Below are 19,818 nucleotides of genomic sequence, written 5' to 3'. Positions count from 1 at the left end.
GGTGTTGCTCTCTTGCGTGCACACACTCTCGTGTGCGCGCTCTGTGCATCTTGCTCTTGTGCACACACTCTGTGTCGCTCGCGCTCTTTCTCGCGTGCGCTCTGTGGCTCTGTTGCGCACATACTGTCTCTCTCATTCTCTTGCTCTCTCGCGTGCGCACTCTTTCTCGCTCACGCAGGCTCCTTGTGTGTCTCTCTCTCTCTCATGCACACTCTGTGTCTCTCTTGCATGCGCTGTGTGTCTCTCTCTCGCACACACTGTGTGTCTCTCTCTCTCTCTCTCTTGGTTGCTCATTCCTCTCACGTGCACTGTGTGTGTGTGTGTGTCTCTCTCTCTCTCTCTCTCTCTCTCTCTCACGCGCACTGTGTGTGTGTCTCTCTCTCCCTCCCTTAGCCGAAGTCTCTCGGTCCTCCTCAGAACGACCCTGACGGAGAGGACGGCGCCGGACAGGGAACCATCAAACGTTGCCCTGTCTCCTCAAGCCTCGCCCCTCCTCGCCCCGCCTCTTGTGTGCCCCCCAGGCCGCCGCCCCCTCGCCTGCCCCCCCAGAGACGCAGCAGCTTAGGTAAAGGGCCTTCCGAGCACGCTCAGACAGAGCCTGAAGGGGATGATGGGAGTTTTAGGTTCTGGGAGTGGCTTCACGCCGAGGAGCAGAACGAAGACAGTAAGCCTGGCTCCGCCCCCGGTAGCCAGATGCCGCTCTGTGATTGGTAGATGTACAAATTGCGGTAGATGTGTCGTGGCTTCCATTGACTCCAATGGAGTTTCCATCCACCTGCTGGAACGTGAATTTGACCCAGAAATGAACAGAAAACACAGGAATGTGACGAGAAATGAATTTGGCTGGGTGTAAAAGTGTCGTCAAGGCTGATGGAAACATTTTTGTTTTTAAGTAACGCTGTAGCGCGCGTGTGTGTGTGTGTGTGTGTGTGTGTGTTTACATGGCTCCGTCTTAAACCACAAATAACCCAGAGCTGAACAGGAAGGTTCCAGAAGTAAAAATGTGTTTCGCGATCAGCAGTGCACATTTAATCATGATAACGAATATCTAGAGAACCTGTCACGACTGCTGTATGATTTTTTTTTAAAAAAAAAAAGTCCTGATTGATTGCCAGGGAAATGACGCTACCTACAAACCTCCACCAACACCCATCGTTGCTGTTACCATGGAAACGGGGTTGCTTGTTTATCGACACTCTTGCGTCTGGACGTAAGCACTAGTCAGCTTGCTCGAGAGAATAAAACGGTGGCTCTTGTCTGGCACCGTATTCTTGGTGTTCACTTCCTCCGTCTCTTTAAAAAAAAAAAAAAAACACCCACGGTGTGTGTTTGATTGACAGGTGCATGTCAACGACTGACTGGCTGCGAAAAGGGGTTTTATTTTTACCTGAATTTTATTGTAAGGAAGAGAAAGTCTGTGTGATTTCTAAACAGACAAATTGATGTTAGGGGGGAAAAAAAAAGTGGTGTAATATTGTTCATCTCGTAGCTGGCTGGATTTCTGAAACGTCTACAAGAGGAACTTCTGGAACCGTTTCTGGAAAATTGTATTTATTTATTTTTTTCCCAGCTCTGTTTAGGAAGCATGTTTTCTCGCTCAGCCTTTAAACAGGACTGATTACTGTGTGTGAAGTGGAGTAACCTGACCGCGTGTGCATGATGTTTATTAGCCTACTGTTTACCGAGAGAGTGTGTGTATGTGTGTGTGTGTGTTAATCAGGATCAGGTTGAGTTAGTGAGGAATTGTTCAGGAACAGAGAGAGAAATCGCTTGCGTGCTCTTACTGAATTCAGTGTTGAGTTAAAAACAATGTGTTCTAACAAAAGTAAAGGTGATGATACACGGGGCAACTTTTTGGGCAGTGTTGCTGGGCAACAGGCAGCCAGGTGAAACACGGGGCAACAATCAGATAAGAGCAAATCTATTACCAGGGAGATAGACGCCGCAAAGACTGACACAAACATTTGCAGCTGTCACTTTTCAATCAGACGATAAATTAGACATTACAACTCACTCTCTCGAGGAAAAAAACAAACAAACAACTAGATAGAGACTGTGACTAAAGGCACAGTGATTTGCGCTAGCTCTTACAAACCGGAACGTCTGGTAACCGTACCTTATAGATCCGGAACGGGAAGAGATAGAGAATGACGCTAAGGGCCTCTGCATGCTCTTGCGACAAGGCTTTCGCAGACAGCTTTTCGCAGACAGTTGTAATTTATCGTTGAGCGGGGAGTAATAGGCGTACGCGATGTTATTCACCGCCACAACACAAGGGGGTGCGAAATCACTAGGAGTAGTTGGTGGGTGTGGTTAGTGGAGTGTTTATCCTCCGGTTACTTATAATGACTAGAACTGGAGTCGTATAGATGTACGTACTTCCTCACTTCCTCGATCAACAGCTCTTCGTGCTGCTCCATCTTCGCTCGTGTTTTTAAAAATGGCGGTCGTGAAAACAAACCAAAGTAGGGAAGCGGAAGTGCGTGTACAGCGGATGTAGACTGGACCAATCAGAGCCCTCTTGTCTGCGAGGCTTCTGCGGTGGTCACAATTTTTGGGAGGTGCGCGCAGAGCGTCTGCGAAGGTGGGGGGGGGCTACGCAGACGCTATCTGCGACGCTATCTGCGAGGACTGGGTTGTCAGCATAAATTGGCCTTTAGTGAGGGGGGAAAAAAAAATCCTGTTTTTCATGGAGTGATCCAGATCAGCACCAAAAGTCACAGCAAGCTAACTCAACCCAGAGATATTCATGTGAAATTTGGTTGAAAAAAATGGCGTCCTCAAAAAACCGTTAGGAGAATAACAATGATAAAGTAGAAAGATCCTGAGTGAGGGTAACAATTTGTGCTAGTGTAAAAAAAAAAATCATGAGCTGCCAATCACTTTTAACTTGCTGCAAGAGAGCGAAAGTTATCTTACATGGCTAGCGATAATGTTCGGCTAACCATTAGCAAAATCCCTATGGAGTGGTGGTTAGCTAACGGCAGTTTACACTTGGCTGAAAAAAATCGATGTCTTAATTACAGCCTGAGCACATATTTGAGTTATTCCATGAAATCGAGTCGTACATGAGCTGATAGTCGGCTATAATCCGCGTATGACGAGATTGAGTGGAATAACTGTTTTATTCTATCCACGTTCACTAGATTTTGAGAAACGGAGCATTTTTAGTTTTGCAAATTCGATAAATAAAAACAAACCGGCGAAATTACAGGAGCAATTTGTGAAAAAATGCAATAATAATAATAATTCTTGAAAAATTACGAAAGAAAATCCATTCTAATCATGAAATACTTTCATACATTGGGTTTTGTTTATGAGTCGAGTTTTTATTTCGTCCTCGGTTGGTTTGGCAACATGCGCCGCCATTTTGTTTTTCTCTACTCACGGTATACGAGCTGATAGCCTAGTAGTAGAGTAGCCAATCAGAGCGCGCAATTGCTCACATCCAGTGACTGTGGACAGAATAAAAATAGCTGTGTTGGCTTTCTAAGCATTTGAAGAGGTAAATTCAGCACTTTGGTTTTACACAGAACATCATTCCGGCATAAAAAGATACAAGTTGTCTTTCGCGCCACTGCTGGAGACGCCGCCATCTTTGTTGAACATTTCAGAAGCTCTCAGGTGGTCATGTGATTCGCTGCTAAGCACTCTGATTGGATGATCTTAATTTAAAAAAAAAAGTTATCCAAGTTGAGCAAAATCATTCAGAGAGAAATTACGGTACGTTGCACCAATCTCAATGGGAAAGTGTCGAAGCGCAGTTGCCCCGCGTATCCTCACCTTTACTGCAGGAGATAAACGAATATCTCAACACGTGAGAAGTGGACTGGGTTCTAATGGGTTCTTTTGTTAGAACTTTTGGTTTAAAATAGCGTGCGTGTGTGTGTGTGTGTGTGTGTGTGTGTGTGTGTAGGTAACGGATTGAGCGCATCGTCGCAGAACGGAGAGCGGGAAAGACAGTCGACTCTCCCCACCATCCCCAGCCGCAGAACTAAAGACATTCCCGTGAGTCTGGTTTATCCTCTAGTTCGGCGCCATTTGTTTTAAACCTGATGTTTTATTAGCGGATTGTTTTTAACACCTCGCATGTCTCACTGCTGTCGCAGAAGCCGATTTGTAACGGTCTGCCTCCCACTCCGAAAGTGCACGTGAGTACATCACCTTCACCTGTCTGACTTTTGGATTTCAGCAAGTGTCGTGACGGAGGAACGGAACGGAATTGCATTACATTATCCGAACGTTTTGTCGTGTTGCGTTCCTGTTCAAATGAAATGCACCATAAATTGGATTTCAGCTGCACAAAACCTAATACACTCCGAGTCAAAAAAATAGGACTGGAATTAAATTCGGCTTTTTGTCGACAGTATTTTTAACCCCTTTCATCTCCCTACACTCGCTTTCTTTCTTTCTTTTATATTAGCTTATACATGGAGTGGTCAAATGGTGCTGAAGTTCCACACATCAGCTGAACGGTTAACTCTCTTGGAGCACGATGTGATTTTTGGAAACGCGTAACGTTAGCTAGAGAAATATTTCAGCCTCGTTTTCTCCCCAGTTCTCACTGGGCTAACTAATATTCTATCCGCTCTAATACAGTATTCACTGGATATGAGCAATCGCATTCTCTGATTGGCTACTCTACTACTAGGATAATCAGCTCATATACCATGAGTAGAGAAAAACAAAATGGCAAAGCGTGTTGCTGAACCAACCGAGGACGAAATAAAACCACAAAAAAAAAAATGGAATGAAAGTATTTGATGGTAAAAATGTATTTTATTTATTTATTTCCCCCCGAAGAATTATTATAGCAGCATTTTTCATAAATTGCTCCTGTCGTTTCGCTGCTTTGTTAAGCGGAAATGATTTTGTTGGACGTTTTATATAAAGATTTTATTTATCGAATTTGCAAAAAAAATTTTTAACCCCCCCCCCCAAAAAAATCCAGTGAACATGGATAGAATGATAGAATGAAACCGTTATTCCAGTCAATCTCGTCGTACACGGCTTATAGCCGACTGAGTGCTTCGGACCTCATCGACTATCAGCTCGTGTACGACTTGATTTCGTGGAATAACTGTTATTTCATAGTTTTGATGTTTTCAGTGCTCTGCAGGACACAATACAGAAAAACCCACGAATGAGTCAAACTAGCCTGGGCCCGCCCATCCTAAGCGTGACGCAACACGAGGGCCTGTTGCGAGCTTAGTCTGGCCAGGCAAGCTATCTACAGCTCTTCCAAGCTCCCGAAAAATCGGGAGCCAATCAACTTTGAGCATCTCCAACGGCCCTGGGTAGAGGCGTGTTCAAGGCAGTGACGTAGTAGAACTGCGACCGGAAGCCATAGATTGTTTACAGAATCTATGCCGGAAGCGCTTCATTCACGCTTCCGCATCTATTACGCATAGATGCTGTATTGAAAGCATTCAACGGGACGTTCTCATTGAAAACGGAGCAAAGAGCAGCCCTGGAGGTATTTATTGAAAGGAAGGACGTTTTCGCCTTGCTCCCGACCGGCTTCGGTAAGAGTTTAATCTACCAGTTAGCCCTGTCGCGTCGCATACGTCAGAGGAAAGAGTGATGTGATTGGTTTAAGCTTCGTCACAGCCTTTTCTGGCTTCGACCAGTAGCAAACTGAGGCATTTCAGGGAGGCGGGTCAACCACGGGCTCTGGGAAACGGTTGGGCTTAATATCTTGGCCAGACCAATAGCTCGGAGAGCTTTGAAGTCGCGTTAGCCAGACTAGAGTCAAACGGGTGTACAAACTTTTTTTTTTTTTTTTTTTTGACTGGTACTGTAATAGGGTACATGAGCTCACGGATGCCAATGATTGGCAAGTGCTGCTGTGACTGACAGCTGAGACAGTATGCTCCTCCCACTGACGACGCTGTTCAGTTGCGCCACCTGTTGGTCACACGTGCCCCAAGCAACATTAAAATAGTGAGACGAAAGTCAGATTTAATGCGACTTCAGCATTCGCAGCATCGCAACTCGCTCTTTTTATATACAGGATGAACCAGGTTTGTCGTACTAGCATCCAGGACTCGTGACTCGACTCGGGATCGTACGTTAACTGCATTCGGACTCGTATAAATTGGAGACGAGGACTTTTTTTTTTTTTTTTAAACCTACCATCATAATTTGGCAGAAGATATTTGGATCTACATTAATTTTTGTACGAGTTTTGTGTAAGTGTGTCGCACCTTGGCACGTGCGTCAGATAGATTCTCGGGCACGATCCGGACAGCACGCGTGGCGTAAACGGTTTCACATAAAAGCAGCAACAGCTACCGTCAAATGGTGCCGTTGGAGTCTCGTTCTCGGACTTGACTCGAAGTTTTCTTTAATGACTCGACTCGAGGCTGGGCTCGGACCCGAGGGTTAGTGACTCGACTGCGACACAGACGAACAGAACCGCGTTCTTAGAAATCTGTACATCGCGCACTTCAACTTTCATAACCGCACTCACGGCAATTCCGTGTGTTGCCATAGAAACAGTGACTTCTAATCACACTAAGGAAAAGTTGGAGAACGTCCACATCTGTCATTTCATTGGCCTTACAGTTAGTGAAAAGTGTGTTGATCTGATCTGATCTGATAAACATCGGTTTGTTCTGTGCAGATGGGCGCGTGTTTCTCCAAAGTGTTTAACGGCTGTCCGCTGAAGGTCCACTGCGCTTCGTCCTGGGTCAACCCAGACACCCGAGGTACGAGGAACAGCTCCGGAAACTCGGCTGGTTGTGTAAACGATCTGAAAATAGTTCCATATTTAAATAATCTTCAGAGCTCACAGACGTGATGATCTCATCTCATGTTTCTGATTTTCAGATCAGTATTTGCTTTTCGGAGCTGAGGAAGGAATCTACAGCCTTAATCTGAACGAGCTTCACGAGACCTCCATGGAGCAGGTGGGACTCTGGAACTGGAGTTAGATGTGTCGAGGAAGATCAGACTGGGATTGGAAGTCTGTTCACGTGACGAGTCGCTCCATGTCACTGTTCGTTTGAACTAATTGACCTGCCGCTTTCTTGCAGATATTTCCCCGGAGGTGCACGTGGCTGTACGTGATGAACAACTGGCTCTTCTCCATATCGGGTACGACTTCCTCGGCATTCTTATCTTATAAAGCGGAAACGGGGAAAATAAAATGTACATCGAGAGAGGGGTCGATTTATTTATTTAAATTGATGTATGCGTCGTAGTTTATTAGCGACGCTGTACGTGAATTAAATGAAAATCCAGGACCGAACGAGTAATCATCAATCCTTGGTTTATATTTTGTATTTGTAACTCTGCTTAATAGTACAGTGTGAAGATGATGACTGGAAAAACACTCCGATAAAAACCCTGTCCAACGGCGAGGGATCACCCTGGTCACCAAGAACACGGAGGAGAAGCTTGTTCTGGTTGTGTTCGTCTACGAAGCAGCCTCAAGGCTCTTCTGGGTGACACCGGACAGTGCCGTTCTAAAATATAAAAAGAGGATATTCCACGGTTGCGTGAAGATATGGACAGTGGTGCTTGAAAGTTTGTGAACCTTTGAGAATTTTCTATATTTCTGAATAAATATGACCTAAAACATCATCAGATTTTCACACAAGTCCTAAAAGTAGATAAAGAGAACCCAGTTAAACAAATGAGACAAAAATATTATACTTGCTCATTTATTTATTGAGGAAAATGATCCAATATTACATATCTGTGAGTGGCAAAAGTATGTGAACCTCTAGGATTAGCAGTTAATTTGAAGGTGAAATTAGAGTCAGGTGTTTTCAATCAATGGGATGACAATCAGGTGTGAGTGGGCACCCTGTTTTATTTAAAGAACAGGGATCTATCAAAGTCTGATCTTCACAACATGTTTGTGGAAGTGTATGATGGCACAAACAAAGGAGATTTCTGAGGACCTCAGAAAAAGCGTTGTTGGTGCTCATCAGGCTGGAAAAGGTTACAAAACCATCTCTAAAGAGTTTGGACTCCACCAATCCACAGTCAGACAGATTGTGTACAAATGGAGGAAATTCAAGACCATTGTTACCCTCCCCAGGAGTGGTCGACCAACAAAGATCACTCCAAGAGCAAAGCGTGTCATAGTCAGCGAGGTCACAAAGGACCCCAGGGTAACTTCTAAGCAACTGAAGGCCTCTCTCACATTGGCTAATGTTCATGAGTCCACCATCAGGAGGACACTGAACAACAATGGTGTGCATGACAGAGTTGCAAGGAGAAAGCCACTGCTCTCCAAAAAGAACATTGCTGCTCGTCTGCAGTTTGCTAAAGATCACGTGGACAAGCCAGATGGCTATTGGAAAAATGTTTTGTGGACGGATGAGACCAAAATAGAACTTTTTGGTGTAAATGAGAAGCGTTATGTTTGGAGAAAGGAAAAGACTGCATTCCAGCATAAGAACCTTATCCCATCTGTGAAACATGGTGGTGGTAGTATCATGGTTTGGGCTTGTTTTGCTGCATCTGGGCCAGGACGGCTTGCCATCATTGATGGAACAATGAATTCTGAATTATACCAGCGAATTCTAAAGGAAAATGTCAGGACATCTGTCCATGAACTGAATCTCAAGAGAAGGTGGGTCATGCAGCAAGACAACAACCCTAAGCACACAAGTCGCTCTATCAAAGAATGGTTAAAGAAGAATAAAGTTAATGTTTTGGAATGGCCAAGTCAAAGTCCTGACCTTAATCCAATGGAAATGTTGTGGAAGGACCTGAAGCGAGCAGTACATGTGAGGAAACCCACCAACATCCCAGAGTTGAAGCTGTTCTGTACGGAGGAACGGGCTAAAATTGCTCCAAGCCGGTGTGCAGGACTGATCAACAGTTACCGCAAACGTTTAGTTGCAGTTATTGCTGCACAAGGGGGTCACACCAGATACTGAAAGCAAAGGTTCACATACTTTTGCCACTCACAGATATGTAATATTGGATCATTTTCCTCAATAAATAAATGACCAAGTATAATATTTTTTTGTCTCATTTGTTTAACTGGGTTCTCTTTATCTACTTTTAGGACTTATGTGAAAATCTGATGATGTTTTAGGTCATATTTATGCAGAAATATGGAAAATTCTAAAGGGTTCACAAACTTTCAAGCACCACTGTAGTTTATCTTTGAGTGCTGAATGTGTGCATCACGAGTGAGCAAAGTGTGAACGAGATAAACTTCATATCTTCGCACCACCGTGTAATCTTCTTTATATTATATGGACACATCTACAAAAAAAAAAATACACAAGTTAATCCAAAGAATTTTAATTTCGAGACATTTTGAAAACGCGCATCTAGTCACTTGAGTGACATCATCGGAGTGAAATATCAGGAATTATTATCCCTACAGGACGCTTTTTCGATGTTCTGTTCCCTTCTAGCGGGTTTCATTCATTTGGTTTGATCGCATGCAATATTGTTAGCATATCGTTTATCCTACATGTATTACGTCACTCTACCTAATGGAGAATGAGCGTTGAATGAATATGGTTTATGATATTGCATGACTGTCAAGACAACATGACGTCAGAGACGTAAAACTTCCACGCTAGCGAGTGAGTGACTGTGACAGTTTGTAAACAAACATGGCCGCCAGGTTTGCTTCGTTAAACACGGAAGATTTTGAGAGAATTTTGAAAGGAATGTGTATGCAAACATAATAATAATAATAATAATATTATATTGGCTGGCTTTTATTCATGGTCTATCAGATATATTCCATTCAGCGAGCATGATACTGAGCGAGTCTATATCTGATTTCCCACGCAACGCCAGCCAATATTTAAATATGTCACTTGGATCTGTGACGTACGGTATTTCGTATGAAAAATGCGAGTTTTTCAACACAAGCAGATGAACTTAATATCTTCCAGCCAACGAGTGATTTTCGTTTTATCATATCGACAAATTCACAAGCACAAAATCCCCAAATTTATCAATTTCTTCACGAGTGACATACATGTGTTATTTACCAGCTTAAGGTCGGTCCGTATAGTGAAATACCATGGTCGAGGTCAGTATTCCAGGCCGAGGTCACTGTGTTTCACCATACGGACCGACCTTAAGCTGGTAAATAATATATTTATTTTTTTCTTTACCAAATTCTAACAGAAAACGAGAGCGCCCGAAAGGGAAAACCGAGCCGAGCCGCCATTTTGAATCCTCATTCACGGCTGTAATGCAAATTGCTTCCTCTTCGGTATACAAGTGCACTTCCATGGCAGGAAAAAACTACATTTTGCCACCTATGTAGTCCCCTATTTATACAAAACGGAATCATTCAGGATTCAGCCATGTTTTTGCTCGGCGTTAGCAACAGTTAGAGGTTTTTAGCTTTCTCCTGAAATGTTTTCTTTTATTTCTTCTTCCTCAGGGGAGTAAAACTCGCTTTCGCTGTGAACACTGTCGTTATCGCTATCCATGCTGTAAAATTAATGCTATTCTCCTGAGAAATGCTGGCAAACATTTATAAGATTTTTGATAATCTTATAAATGTTGACAAAAAATGCTACTATGGTTGTTGTTGTGAACGAGCGAGTCGCCAGAGGTCCGTAACTGGGGTCTGTATCGTAGGATACGGACCCGCTCGCCAGCCAATCAGAGCGCAGGATTTGATGGAAACCGGACCGCGAAAAAGAGATTTATGTCCCGGTTTTGGTTCTCCATGTCCCGGATGAAAATACGAGTAGTGTATTTCCCAGTAAAACACTCGTGGCTATGTAATGTTATAGTTTACAGGCGAAGGAGAGTAACGACACGCTGACGGCTGAGTGAGCCGATTGTGAAATAGGAGTCCTACATGATTCATGGACATGATGGCCAAGTCACAGTGCTGTTTTGTCAAGTAGGTTTGTGTCCTGTGTTCATTTGCACCGTGTGTGTGTGTGTGTTGTGCAGGTAAAGCATCCCAGCTGTACTCCCATAACCTGTGTGGTCTCTTCGAGCACGCTCGGCAGATGCAGAAGTTACCGGTGGCCATACCGACATACAAACTCCCCGATAAAATCATCCCCCGGTAGGTTTTGGATGAGAGGTTTGATTTTCTTGGCTGTAAAGGAACGAGTCCATCGATAATCGAGCTGTGTGTAAACACTGGAAGCTCTGAGTGGCTGAAAGTGAACCTCACTTCAGAAACAGTCAAGCCCTTATTTTATATTTATATTAATAAAGCTGAGATGTTTATCTACTCGGGTCCTTTTCCAAACACGCCATGCATCTGATCCCGCATCAGCACATTTCATTCGGACGCAGAAATATGGGCTGTTTTTACATCATTATTTGACTCATTTTGCGAGGATCAACAAGAAAATCTGAAACACTTTTTCAGTTCCTGCTCCCGAGTCGGGACTTTTCTGTGGACAGGAAACTGCTGGAGGTGGAGCTTGCTGTTCTGAATGGTCAAACCCCTTGATACTGTATGACGTTTTCTAAACCTGTGTTTAGCCGACGGTTAATGACGAAAGCCTGTTGTATACGACTGTTGTGGTGCGACTGGTAAAGCAGAGACGTTTTATGACACATACACGGCGCACGTCAAAGACAGTGTGGCCCACTTTTGTAACTGAAGATGCCTGCTAAACACACTGATTCTCTTTAATTGTTCTACAGGAAGTTCACAGTGTCCAATAAGATTCCAGACACAAAGGGATGCCAGAAGTGTTGTGTCGGTGAGTCATGCAGGTTTCAGGATGTCATGGCAGCACACATGATGATTTGTTCCTTTAAGCTTTAGGTTTAGTGAATACACAAAACTGCTGGTGTTGTATAATATGAGGGTTATAGGAATCATCCTGTTAATCTGAGGTGTGTGTGTGTGTGTGTGTGTAGTTCGTAATCCATACACAGGGCTGAAGTATCTGTGTGGTGCGTTCCAGTCCAGTGTGGTTTTGTTTGAATGGGTGGAGTCCATGCAGCGCTTCATGCTCATCAAGGTGGGGATCCTGTCTGTGAGTCAGTGCGTCTGAGAATGAGTGAATACTGAGAACGAGTCTGAGTCAGTCTGAGTGAGTGAGTTAGTCGGTTAGGGAGTGAGTCTCAGTTGGTCTGAGTAAGTCGATTAGTTAAAGTGAGTCAATCTACTGAATGAGTGTGTCAGTCTGAGTGAGTCGGTTAATGAGTGAGTCAGTCTGACTGAGTTGGTTAGGGAGTCAGTCTGGGAATTAATCTACTGAATGAGTCAGTTAGGGAGTGAATCTGTTGAATGAGTGAGTCAGTCTGGGAATGAATTGCGCTACGTTCACACTGCAAGGCTTAATGCTCAATTCCGATTTTTTTGTGAAATCCGATTTTTTTGTGAGGTCGTTCACATTAACAAATATATGCGACTTGTATGTGATCCTCAGTATGAACGAAAAGCGACCTAAAAGTGTTCCGCATGCGCATTGCAGGATACGACGACGTCACACGCAGTGAGCATGGCCAGTGTTTACGGAAGTAAAACCGCCTGGTTGCGGTATGACCCATCCAATCTAGCTTGAATAGCTGCATCCCCCCAAATGGAAATCAGCTCCCTAACCTCTGCGTCCTTCCATTGAGAAGATTCAGAACCTTCACAGCCCGAAGCGTCCCTCGCATTGATGTCATGCGCAGGGGCGCAGATACGTTTTTTGAACTGGGGGGGACAAAAAACTGGGGGGGGGACAAAGCTGCCAGCAAACCAACCCCGATATGCCTGTCAAACTTGTTGTGGGTTACCATAGCAACCAAGCTCGAGCTCGCAACCTGTGCAGTCTGCGCAGCTCAACCAACCGAATATCAGTCTTTGTTTTGTTTTATGTGAGTTGTTGCAACTATGTATACACTGCTGTGCACCTCAATAAACCGAATGGTAATTAGTCTTTTGATTTTTCCGTGAGGTTTGCCTTATGCAAAGAAAGACAGCATACAGGTGAATTTAAATCTGGGTGGGACGAGTCCCCCCCTCTATCTGCGGCCGTGATTATGCGCCATGTTGTTGTAACTTTTTTTGAGAGACCCGCCGCCTACTTCAGCGCAGAATAGTGACATTTGTGGCTTGTTGATGACGTGTAAGTCGGATGAATGCGACCTGACGGTTCAGACTGAAGTCGCATATGAAAAGAACGGATAGGAATCGGAATTAGGACCACATATCCAAACGGCCTGGGTCGGATTTGAAAAAATCAGATCTGTGTCGTTCATATTGTCAATAAAAGATCGGATACAGGTCACATATGGGCGAAAAGATCGGATTTGAGTCACTTCAGCCTGCAGTGTGAACGTAGCCTTGGTTAGTGAGTGAATCTACTGAATGAGTGAGTCAGTCCGAGTGAGTCGGTTAGGGAGTGACTGAGTCGGTTAGTTAAAGTGAGTCAGTCTGGGAATGAATCTACTGAGTGAGTCGGTTAGGGAGTGAATCTACTGAATGAGTGAGTCAGTCTGGGTGAGTCGGTTAATGAGTGAGTCAGTCTGAGTTGGTTAGGGAGTCAGTGAGTGAGTCGGTTAGGGAGTTAATCTACTGAATGAGTGAGTCAGTCTGGGAATGAATCGGTTAGTGAGTGAATCTACTGAATGAGTGAGTCAGTTAGGGAATTAATCTGCTGAATAAGTGAGTTAGTCTGAGTGAGTCGGTCAGGGAGTGAATGATTCCAGACCTGATTTTTTTCTTTGTGTGTGTGTGTGTGTGTGTGTGTGTGTGTGTGTGTGTGTGTGTAGAATATAGATTTCACCCTCCCTTGTCCACTGGAGGTGTTTGAGATGCTGGTGGTCCCGGAGCATCACTACCCGTTGATCTGTGTGTCTGTTGTTAAGGGCAGTCAGCCTGATCAGGTAGTGACCTTTGGCACCGTTGACCCCAACGACATCGCACCGACCTTCACCGAACCCGGTAGGAACCGATCTCCCAATGCCATACCGTTTATTACTACATTTGTTTCTGTAGCCTGATATTATCTTTATTTAATTCGGCACCAAAATCAGTATAAAATGTTCAGCGCTTTACATCAAACGAAAAGCAGAATCGGGACATTTCAGGGCGAGGCAGCACTCGACCGCAGTGTGTGTTGTTGATTTGGAACACAGCGTGTCAGGATGACGGGATGAAGTGAGTGTGTTGAAATGGTTTGAGTGTTTGTGCTGGTGTTTTGTTTCAGACACATCCCAAACGTGTGTGATTCACGTCACGCAACTGGAAAGAGACACCATACTGGTGTGTTTGGACCGTGAGTATGGATTTATCGATTAATACACGTGATTATGACGTAACATAACACTCTGACTTGGATTGTGATATTGTTGAGTGCACGCACACTCAGACACGAGCTGTTTGCTGATGCAATTTCAGTGCCAGGTGTGTAAACCCTGAAGGCTGACTGTTTACAGAGCCTGTTTAACTGTGTGTGTGTGTGTGTGTGTGTGTGTACTTTTGTAGGTTGTATAAAGATGGTGAACTTACAGGGCCGATTAAAATCCAGCAAGAAGCTCTCAGCTGAGCTCACCTTCAACTTCCAGATTGAAGCAATAGGTGAGTAAAGCTGTGAGAGCAATTTGTTTTGCCCTGATTTGTTACCCTAACATGACACTCGTTTTTACGTCCTAATTAGTCCGTTATTTTATTTACTTTGCGTTTAACTAGTTACCTTCAGAAAATCTCTTATGAGCCAAAAGTTTGCAGACACCTGACTGTCACACCTACGTGTGCTTATTAATCCCGTTCTAACGCCTCTTTCTGCTGCTTTCAGTGTGTTTGCAGGACAGCGTGCTGGCGTTCTGGAGACACGGCATGCAGGGACGCAGCTTCAAAACCAACGAGGTGTGTGTTCGGGGCTTGTGTATTGAGTGTGTGTGTGTGTGTGTGTGTGTGTGTACACGACTGTGTAATAATATAATTTTGTTCTGTCGATGCACCAGATCACGCAGGAGATCTCAGACAGCTCGCGCATCTTCAGACTGCTGGGCTCAGACAGGTAAAGAAAGACCTTCGGGGGGGGTTAAAAAAAAGAAACACACACACTACAACCTCGATTCCAAAAAAGTTGGGACAAAGTACAAATTGTAAATAAAAACGGAATGCAATGATGTGGAAGTTTCAAAATTCCATATTTTATTCAGAATAGTACATAGATGACATATCGAATGTTTAAACTGAGGAAAATGTATCATTTAAAGAGAAAAATTAGGTGATTTTAAATTTCATGACAACAACACATCTCAAAAAAGTTGGGACAAGGCCATGTTTCCCACTGTGAGACATCCCCTTTTCTCTTTACAACAGTCTGTAAACGTCTGGGGACTGAGGAGACAAGTTGCTCAAGTTTAGGGATAGGAATGTTAACCCATTCTGGTCTAATGTAGGATTCTAGTTGCTCAACTGTCTTAGGTCTTTTTTTGTCGTATCTTCCGTTTTATGATGCGCCAAATGTTTTCTATGGGTGAAAGATCTGGACTGCAGGCTGGCCAGTTCAGTACCCGGACCCTTCTTCTACGCAGCCATGATGCTGTAATTGATGCAGTATGTGGTTTGGCATTGTCATGTTGGAAAATGCAAGGTCTTCCCTGAAAGAGACGTCGTCTGGATGGGAGCATATGTTGCTCTAGAACCTGGATATACCTTTCAGCATTGATGGTGTCTTTCCAGATGTGTAAGCTGCCCATGCCACACGCACTAATGCAACCCCATACCATCAGAGATGCAGGCTTCTGAACTGAGCGCTGATAACAACTTGGGTCGTCCTTCTCCTCTTTAGTCCGAATGACACGGCGTCCCTGATTTCCATAAAGAACTTCAAATTTTGATTCGTCTGACCACAGAACAGTTTTCCACTTTGCCACAGTCCATTTTAAACGAGCCTCGGCCCAGAGAAGACGTCTGCGCTTCTGGATCGTGTTTAGATACGGTTTCTTCTTTGAACTATAGAGTTTTAGCTGGCAACGGCGGATGGCACGGTGAATTGTGTTCACAGATAATGTTCTCTGGAAATATTCCTGAGCCCATTTTGTGATTTCCAATACAGAAGCATGCCTGTATGTGATGCAGTGCCGTCTAAGGGCCCGAAGATCACGGGCACCCAGTATGGTTTTCCGGCCTTGTCCCTTACGCACAGAGATTCTTCCAGATTCTCTGAATCTTTTGATGATATTATGCACTGTAGATGATGATATGTTCAAACTCTTTGCAATTTTACACTGTCGAACTCCTTTCTGATATTGCTCCACTATTTATCGGCGCAGAATTAGGGGGATTGGTGATCCTCTTCCCATCTTTACTTCTGAGAGCTGCTGCCACTCCAAGATGCTCTTTTTATACCCAGTCATGTTAATGACCTATTGCCAATTGACCTAATGAGTTGCAATTTGGTCCTCCAGCTGTTCCTTTTTTGTACCTTTAACTTTTCCAGCCTCTTATTGCCCCTGTCCCAACTTTTTTGAGATGTTGCTGTCATGAAATTTCAAAATGTCTCTTTCGACATTTGATATGTTGTCTATGTTCTATCGTGAATACAATATCAGTTTTTGAGATTTGTAAGTTATTGCATTCCGTTTTTATTTACAATTTGTACTTTGTCCCAACTTTTTTGGAATCAGGGTTGTAGAAAAAGTGCACGTGTTTTTAACTTCTCATAACCTCTCTTTCTCGTGTGTGTTGAAGGACGGTGGTGTTGGAGAGTCGGCCGACGGATAACCCGACAGCTCAGAGTAACCTGTATATACTTGCGGGCCATGAAAACAGCTACTGAACCCACACACACTTGCACACTAAACAGCATTCCTCTGCTACACTACATCACATAACACACACTTCGCCCCCCGCCACAGCTATAAGCTTCATGTGCCCACACACACATTCCTACCGTATAAACAGTATGCCAGCTGCCCTGTTACACTACTGTCTGCCATGACACAGCCGTACACACACTACACTCTCCACACACACCATCGCTCGTATCCTGAGCTGACTCGCCTCGCCTCTTTTTTTTTAAATTATTTATTGTGGCACGTTACATTCAAACAATGAGGCGTCTTTTTTATTTTTTAATTCTTTTTTTTTTTTAAACTCCAGATTTTTAGTTTTCATCAGCCCTGCCTGCAGCCTTCCCTCGTTCTCAGTCCGGCTCCTAAAGTCTGGCACCGATACACCTTTATACCGGTGGTAACATCTTATCTTATCTCATCGTCTAGCTACATAACAACTTCATAACACACAAACGAGCGACTTATAATATTTAAAGAATAACCACCGTTTATGTAAAATGCTCATGTCGGTACTCGCGAGATGTTTAACGACATAAACGGACTCGTCTTGCAGTATAATTAAAGCGGAGATGCTGTTTCCTTCTCGGAAAGGTGCAGTAATTTATCATCAGCACCGAGAACACAAGCGCCTCGAGTGCTTTACGATCCCCAGACTCTAACCGGATCTCCACAGTGATGCCGAAAACAACGTTTGCAATTTTAGTATTTTAAACGAACAATTTTTTTTTTTCTTCTCTCTCGTTGTTGATTACAAGCCTGTATCACTTCAACTGTTGTTAAATATTTGAATAAAATAAATCCGCTCTGGTTTAATATTAATTTATGCTGCTTTCACATTAGCTAGCATTTTTTTTTAATCAAGAACTGCTAGCGAACATTTTAGCGGACGTGGACGTGTAACGAGTCCGCGATGAAGGAGCTGCCGCGTGTGCTTTCGATTCTGGTTAGTGAGTGAATGAGAAGATTTAGCATTTCAATCTGAATGCTACGATAAATAGAAAATTCAACCGTATAAACTGTGATTTAATGCACTAAAGTCTCCAAATTATATCAAACGTTCTGAGGCATTCCGTTTGTACTGGGAAGTCGGATTTTTGACGCGGGGCGGGGGGGGGATATCAGAGGAACCTTGCCAACCCTGACTTCAAAATCCAAGATGGCTGCCTCACGCATTAACAGTAGTGAAACCTGTTGTAATTAATATTCTGTTTATTAGCATTTGTGTCTCAGTAAATCAGGACGCAGTCCTGTCCAACTCCTACCTGCGGACACGTTGCTACGGTTTTTGTATGCGCAAAATGCCGCGTAATGCCTTGTTGGTCTATCCATGTTCATGCGCTCTGATTGGCTACTCTACTACTAGGATATCAGCTTGTATACCATGAGTAGAGAAAAACAAAATGGTGGCACGTGTCGCTGAACCAACCGAGGACGAAATTTAAAAAAAAAAAAAAAAAACTCGAAAACAAAACCCCAAAAATTATCAAGTATTTTAAAAGAAACTGAAATGGCTAAAAGAATATAGCCCCCCCAAAAAAATATCTCCTGTTCCACACTCCAGTCCAGTTGGGGGCGGTAATGCACCGCCAACCACCAAAAAACGCAATAAGTATTTGATGGCAAGAACGTATCTTATTTAAGAATTATTATTATTATTATAGCATTTTTCACAAATTGCTCCTGTCGTTTCAGCGGATTGTTACATTCTAAGCGGAAATGATTTTGTCGGACGTTTTGTATAAAGTTTTTATTTATTGAATTTGCAAAAAAAAAAAAAAAGCTCTCAAAATCCAGTGACTGTGGATAGAATAAAAGTTATTCCACTCAATCTTGTCGTACATGGCTTATACACACACCTCATCGGCTATCGGCTCATGTACGACTCGATTTCATGGAATAACTTGATTTATAAACTGGTTTTGCTAATTGCTTGTATTGGTTTCCCGAGGTAAATGGAACGCTACGTTGCGTTAGCTAACATTAGCTAAATTCACCAATATCATAATGGATTATGTTGAAATAAAGAAACGTGTTTAAAAGTATTAAGATCGTATTGATGGTGAAAATTTATTTGAAAGGTCGATAAATTATCAGGACAAAAGATGTAAAGGCGGCTGATAAAGTTCTGTTTTAAGATGAACTTAAGAGGTTTCAGTTCTCAAGAGCAGTAACTTCTTGTGGTAATTAGCTGCCTGGCTTTAGTGAAGTCCGCATCATTTAAGAGCAAATCGTACGATCGTTATTCACTCGCCAATTATAAAATGGGAAGAGAGGACGCTGTTTGCCGTCGAGTCCATGCTTTAAAAGAATTTTATAAAGTGCCTGCTTTCACCTCGCGAATACTGACATGAGCGTTGAACAAAGCGCGTTATTCTGTGAATCTCATATTACGCACGTGTTATGAAGTTGTTCCACAGCTAGAACGAACTGCACAAACTAAAAGAAATACAACAAAACACTGTTACCAAAAATGACTTTTCAAACTGAAATGAGTAGAGTGTAACTTCTGTGTAGGTATTTGTCACCATAACGTATTCTCGTAGTAGTAATAATAATAATAAAAATAAACAATTATGCTTGTGAATATGCTTTATGCATTGCAATATCAGAACACGTACTTGCATAGAAGTTACAGTAACCGTAACGGACTCGTGTACATACTTTGGTTTAAAGAAAGTTTCATTCAAACGTACTAATGTTGGTCGACATTTGCGACTTTAACCCGTACCATTTTCGCAAGTTTGGGAAACGTGCTGTTCATTCAGCGAACACTTTAAAAACGCAGAGGGAATTGTTGCTTAAGTTGGAAACACTATCCAGGACACTACTACTTTTTTTTTTTTTTTTAAATAAATACGGTATCTCTAAACATGTATTCATTTTTAACCTAATCTCGTGATCTTTATGATAAGCTGTGATGATAAAAAGTGAACAAATGATCACGATGTAAAGATTTCGTATCAGCACTTCTTCTTTATCCAAGACAGTCAGGCGAGTCTCAAAGTTAAATGAAAAAAACACTAGTCTTAAAAAGTCATTATTACTTTAATATGATGAATGTTTGGCAGTGAAGCGAGAGCGTGGGAAAATGTTCAAGGAATCTTT

At 43.1% G+C, this 19,818-nt stretch overlaps 1 protein-coding gene across 3 annotated transcripts in view; it reads left to right on the top strand.

Annotated features, from left to right (window-relative positions):
* Window positions 1–19,554, top strand: part of map4k3b (mitogen-activated protein kinase kinase kinase kinase 3b) — a 51,225-nt gene extending 31,671 nt beyond the window's left edge. For all 3 annotated transcript variants that reach the window (XM_060933355.1, XM_060933356.1, XM_060933354.1), the window contains 15 exons: window positions 394–565; window positions 3,917–4,008; window positions 4,110–4,151; window positions 6,626–6,710; window positions 6,832–6,911; window positions 7,038–7,098; window positions 10,903–11,020; window positions 11,614–11,672; window positions 11,833–11,936; window positions 13,678–13,849; window positions 14,115–14,183; window positions 14,393–14,485; window positions 14,703–14,773; window positions 14,872–14,927; window positions 16,610–19,554. In XM_060933355.1, coding sequence (XP_060789338.1) covers window positions 394–565; window positions 3,917–4,008; window positions 4,110–4,151; window positions 6,626–6,710; window positions 6,832–6,911; window positions 7,038–7,098; window positions 10,903–11,020; window positions 11,614–11,672; window positions 11,833–11,936; window positions 13,678–13,849; window positions 14,115–14,183; window positions 14,393–14,485; window positions 14,703–14,773; window positions 14,872–14,927; window positions 16,610–16,697 — 1,362 coding nt within the window. In that variant the 3' untranslated portion in view covers window positions 16,698–19,554. The remainder of the gene's footprint in view (window positions 1–393; window positions 566–3,916; window positions 4,009–4,109; window positions 4,152–6,625; window positions 6,711–6,831; window positions 6,912–7,037; window positions 7,099–10,902; window positions 11,021–11,613; window positions 11,673–11,832; window positions 11,937–13,677; window positions 13,850–14,114; window positions 14,184–14,392; window positions 14,486–14,702; window positions 14,774–14,871; window positions 14,928–16,609) is intronic.
* Window positions 19,555–19,818: the final 264 nt, after the last annotated feature.

This window comes from Neoarius graeffei, chromosome 11 (genome assembly GCF_027579695.1).
Source record: "Neoarius graeffei isolate fNeoGra1 chromosome 11, fNeoGra1.pri, whole genome shotgun sequence".
Lineage (NCBI taxonomy): Eukaryota > Metazoa > Chordata > Actinopteri > Siluriformes > Ariidae > Neoarius > Neoarius graeffei.
This window is presented reverse-complemented; position numbering and strand designations above follow the sequence as displayed.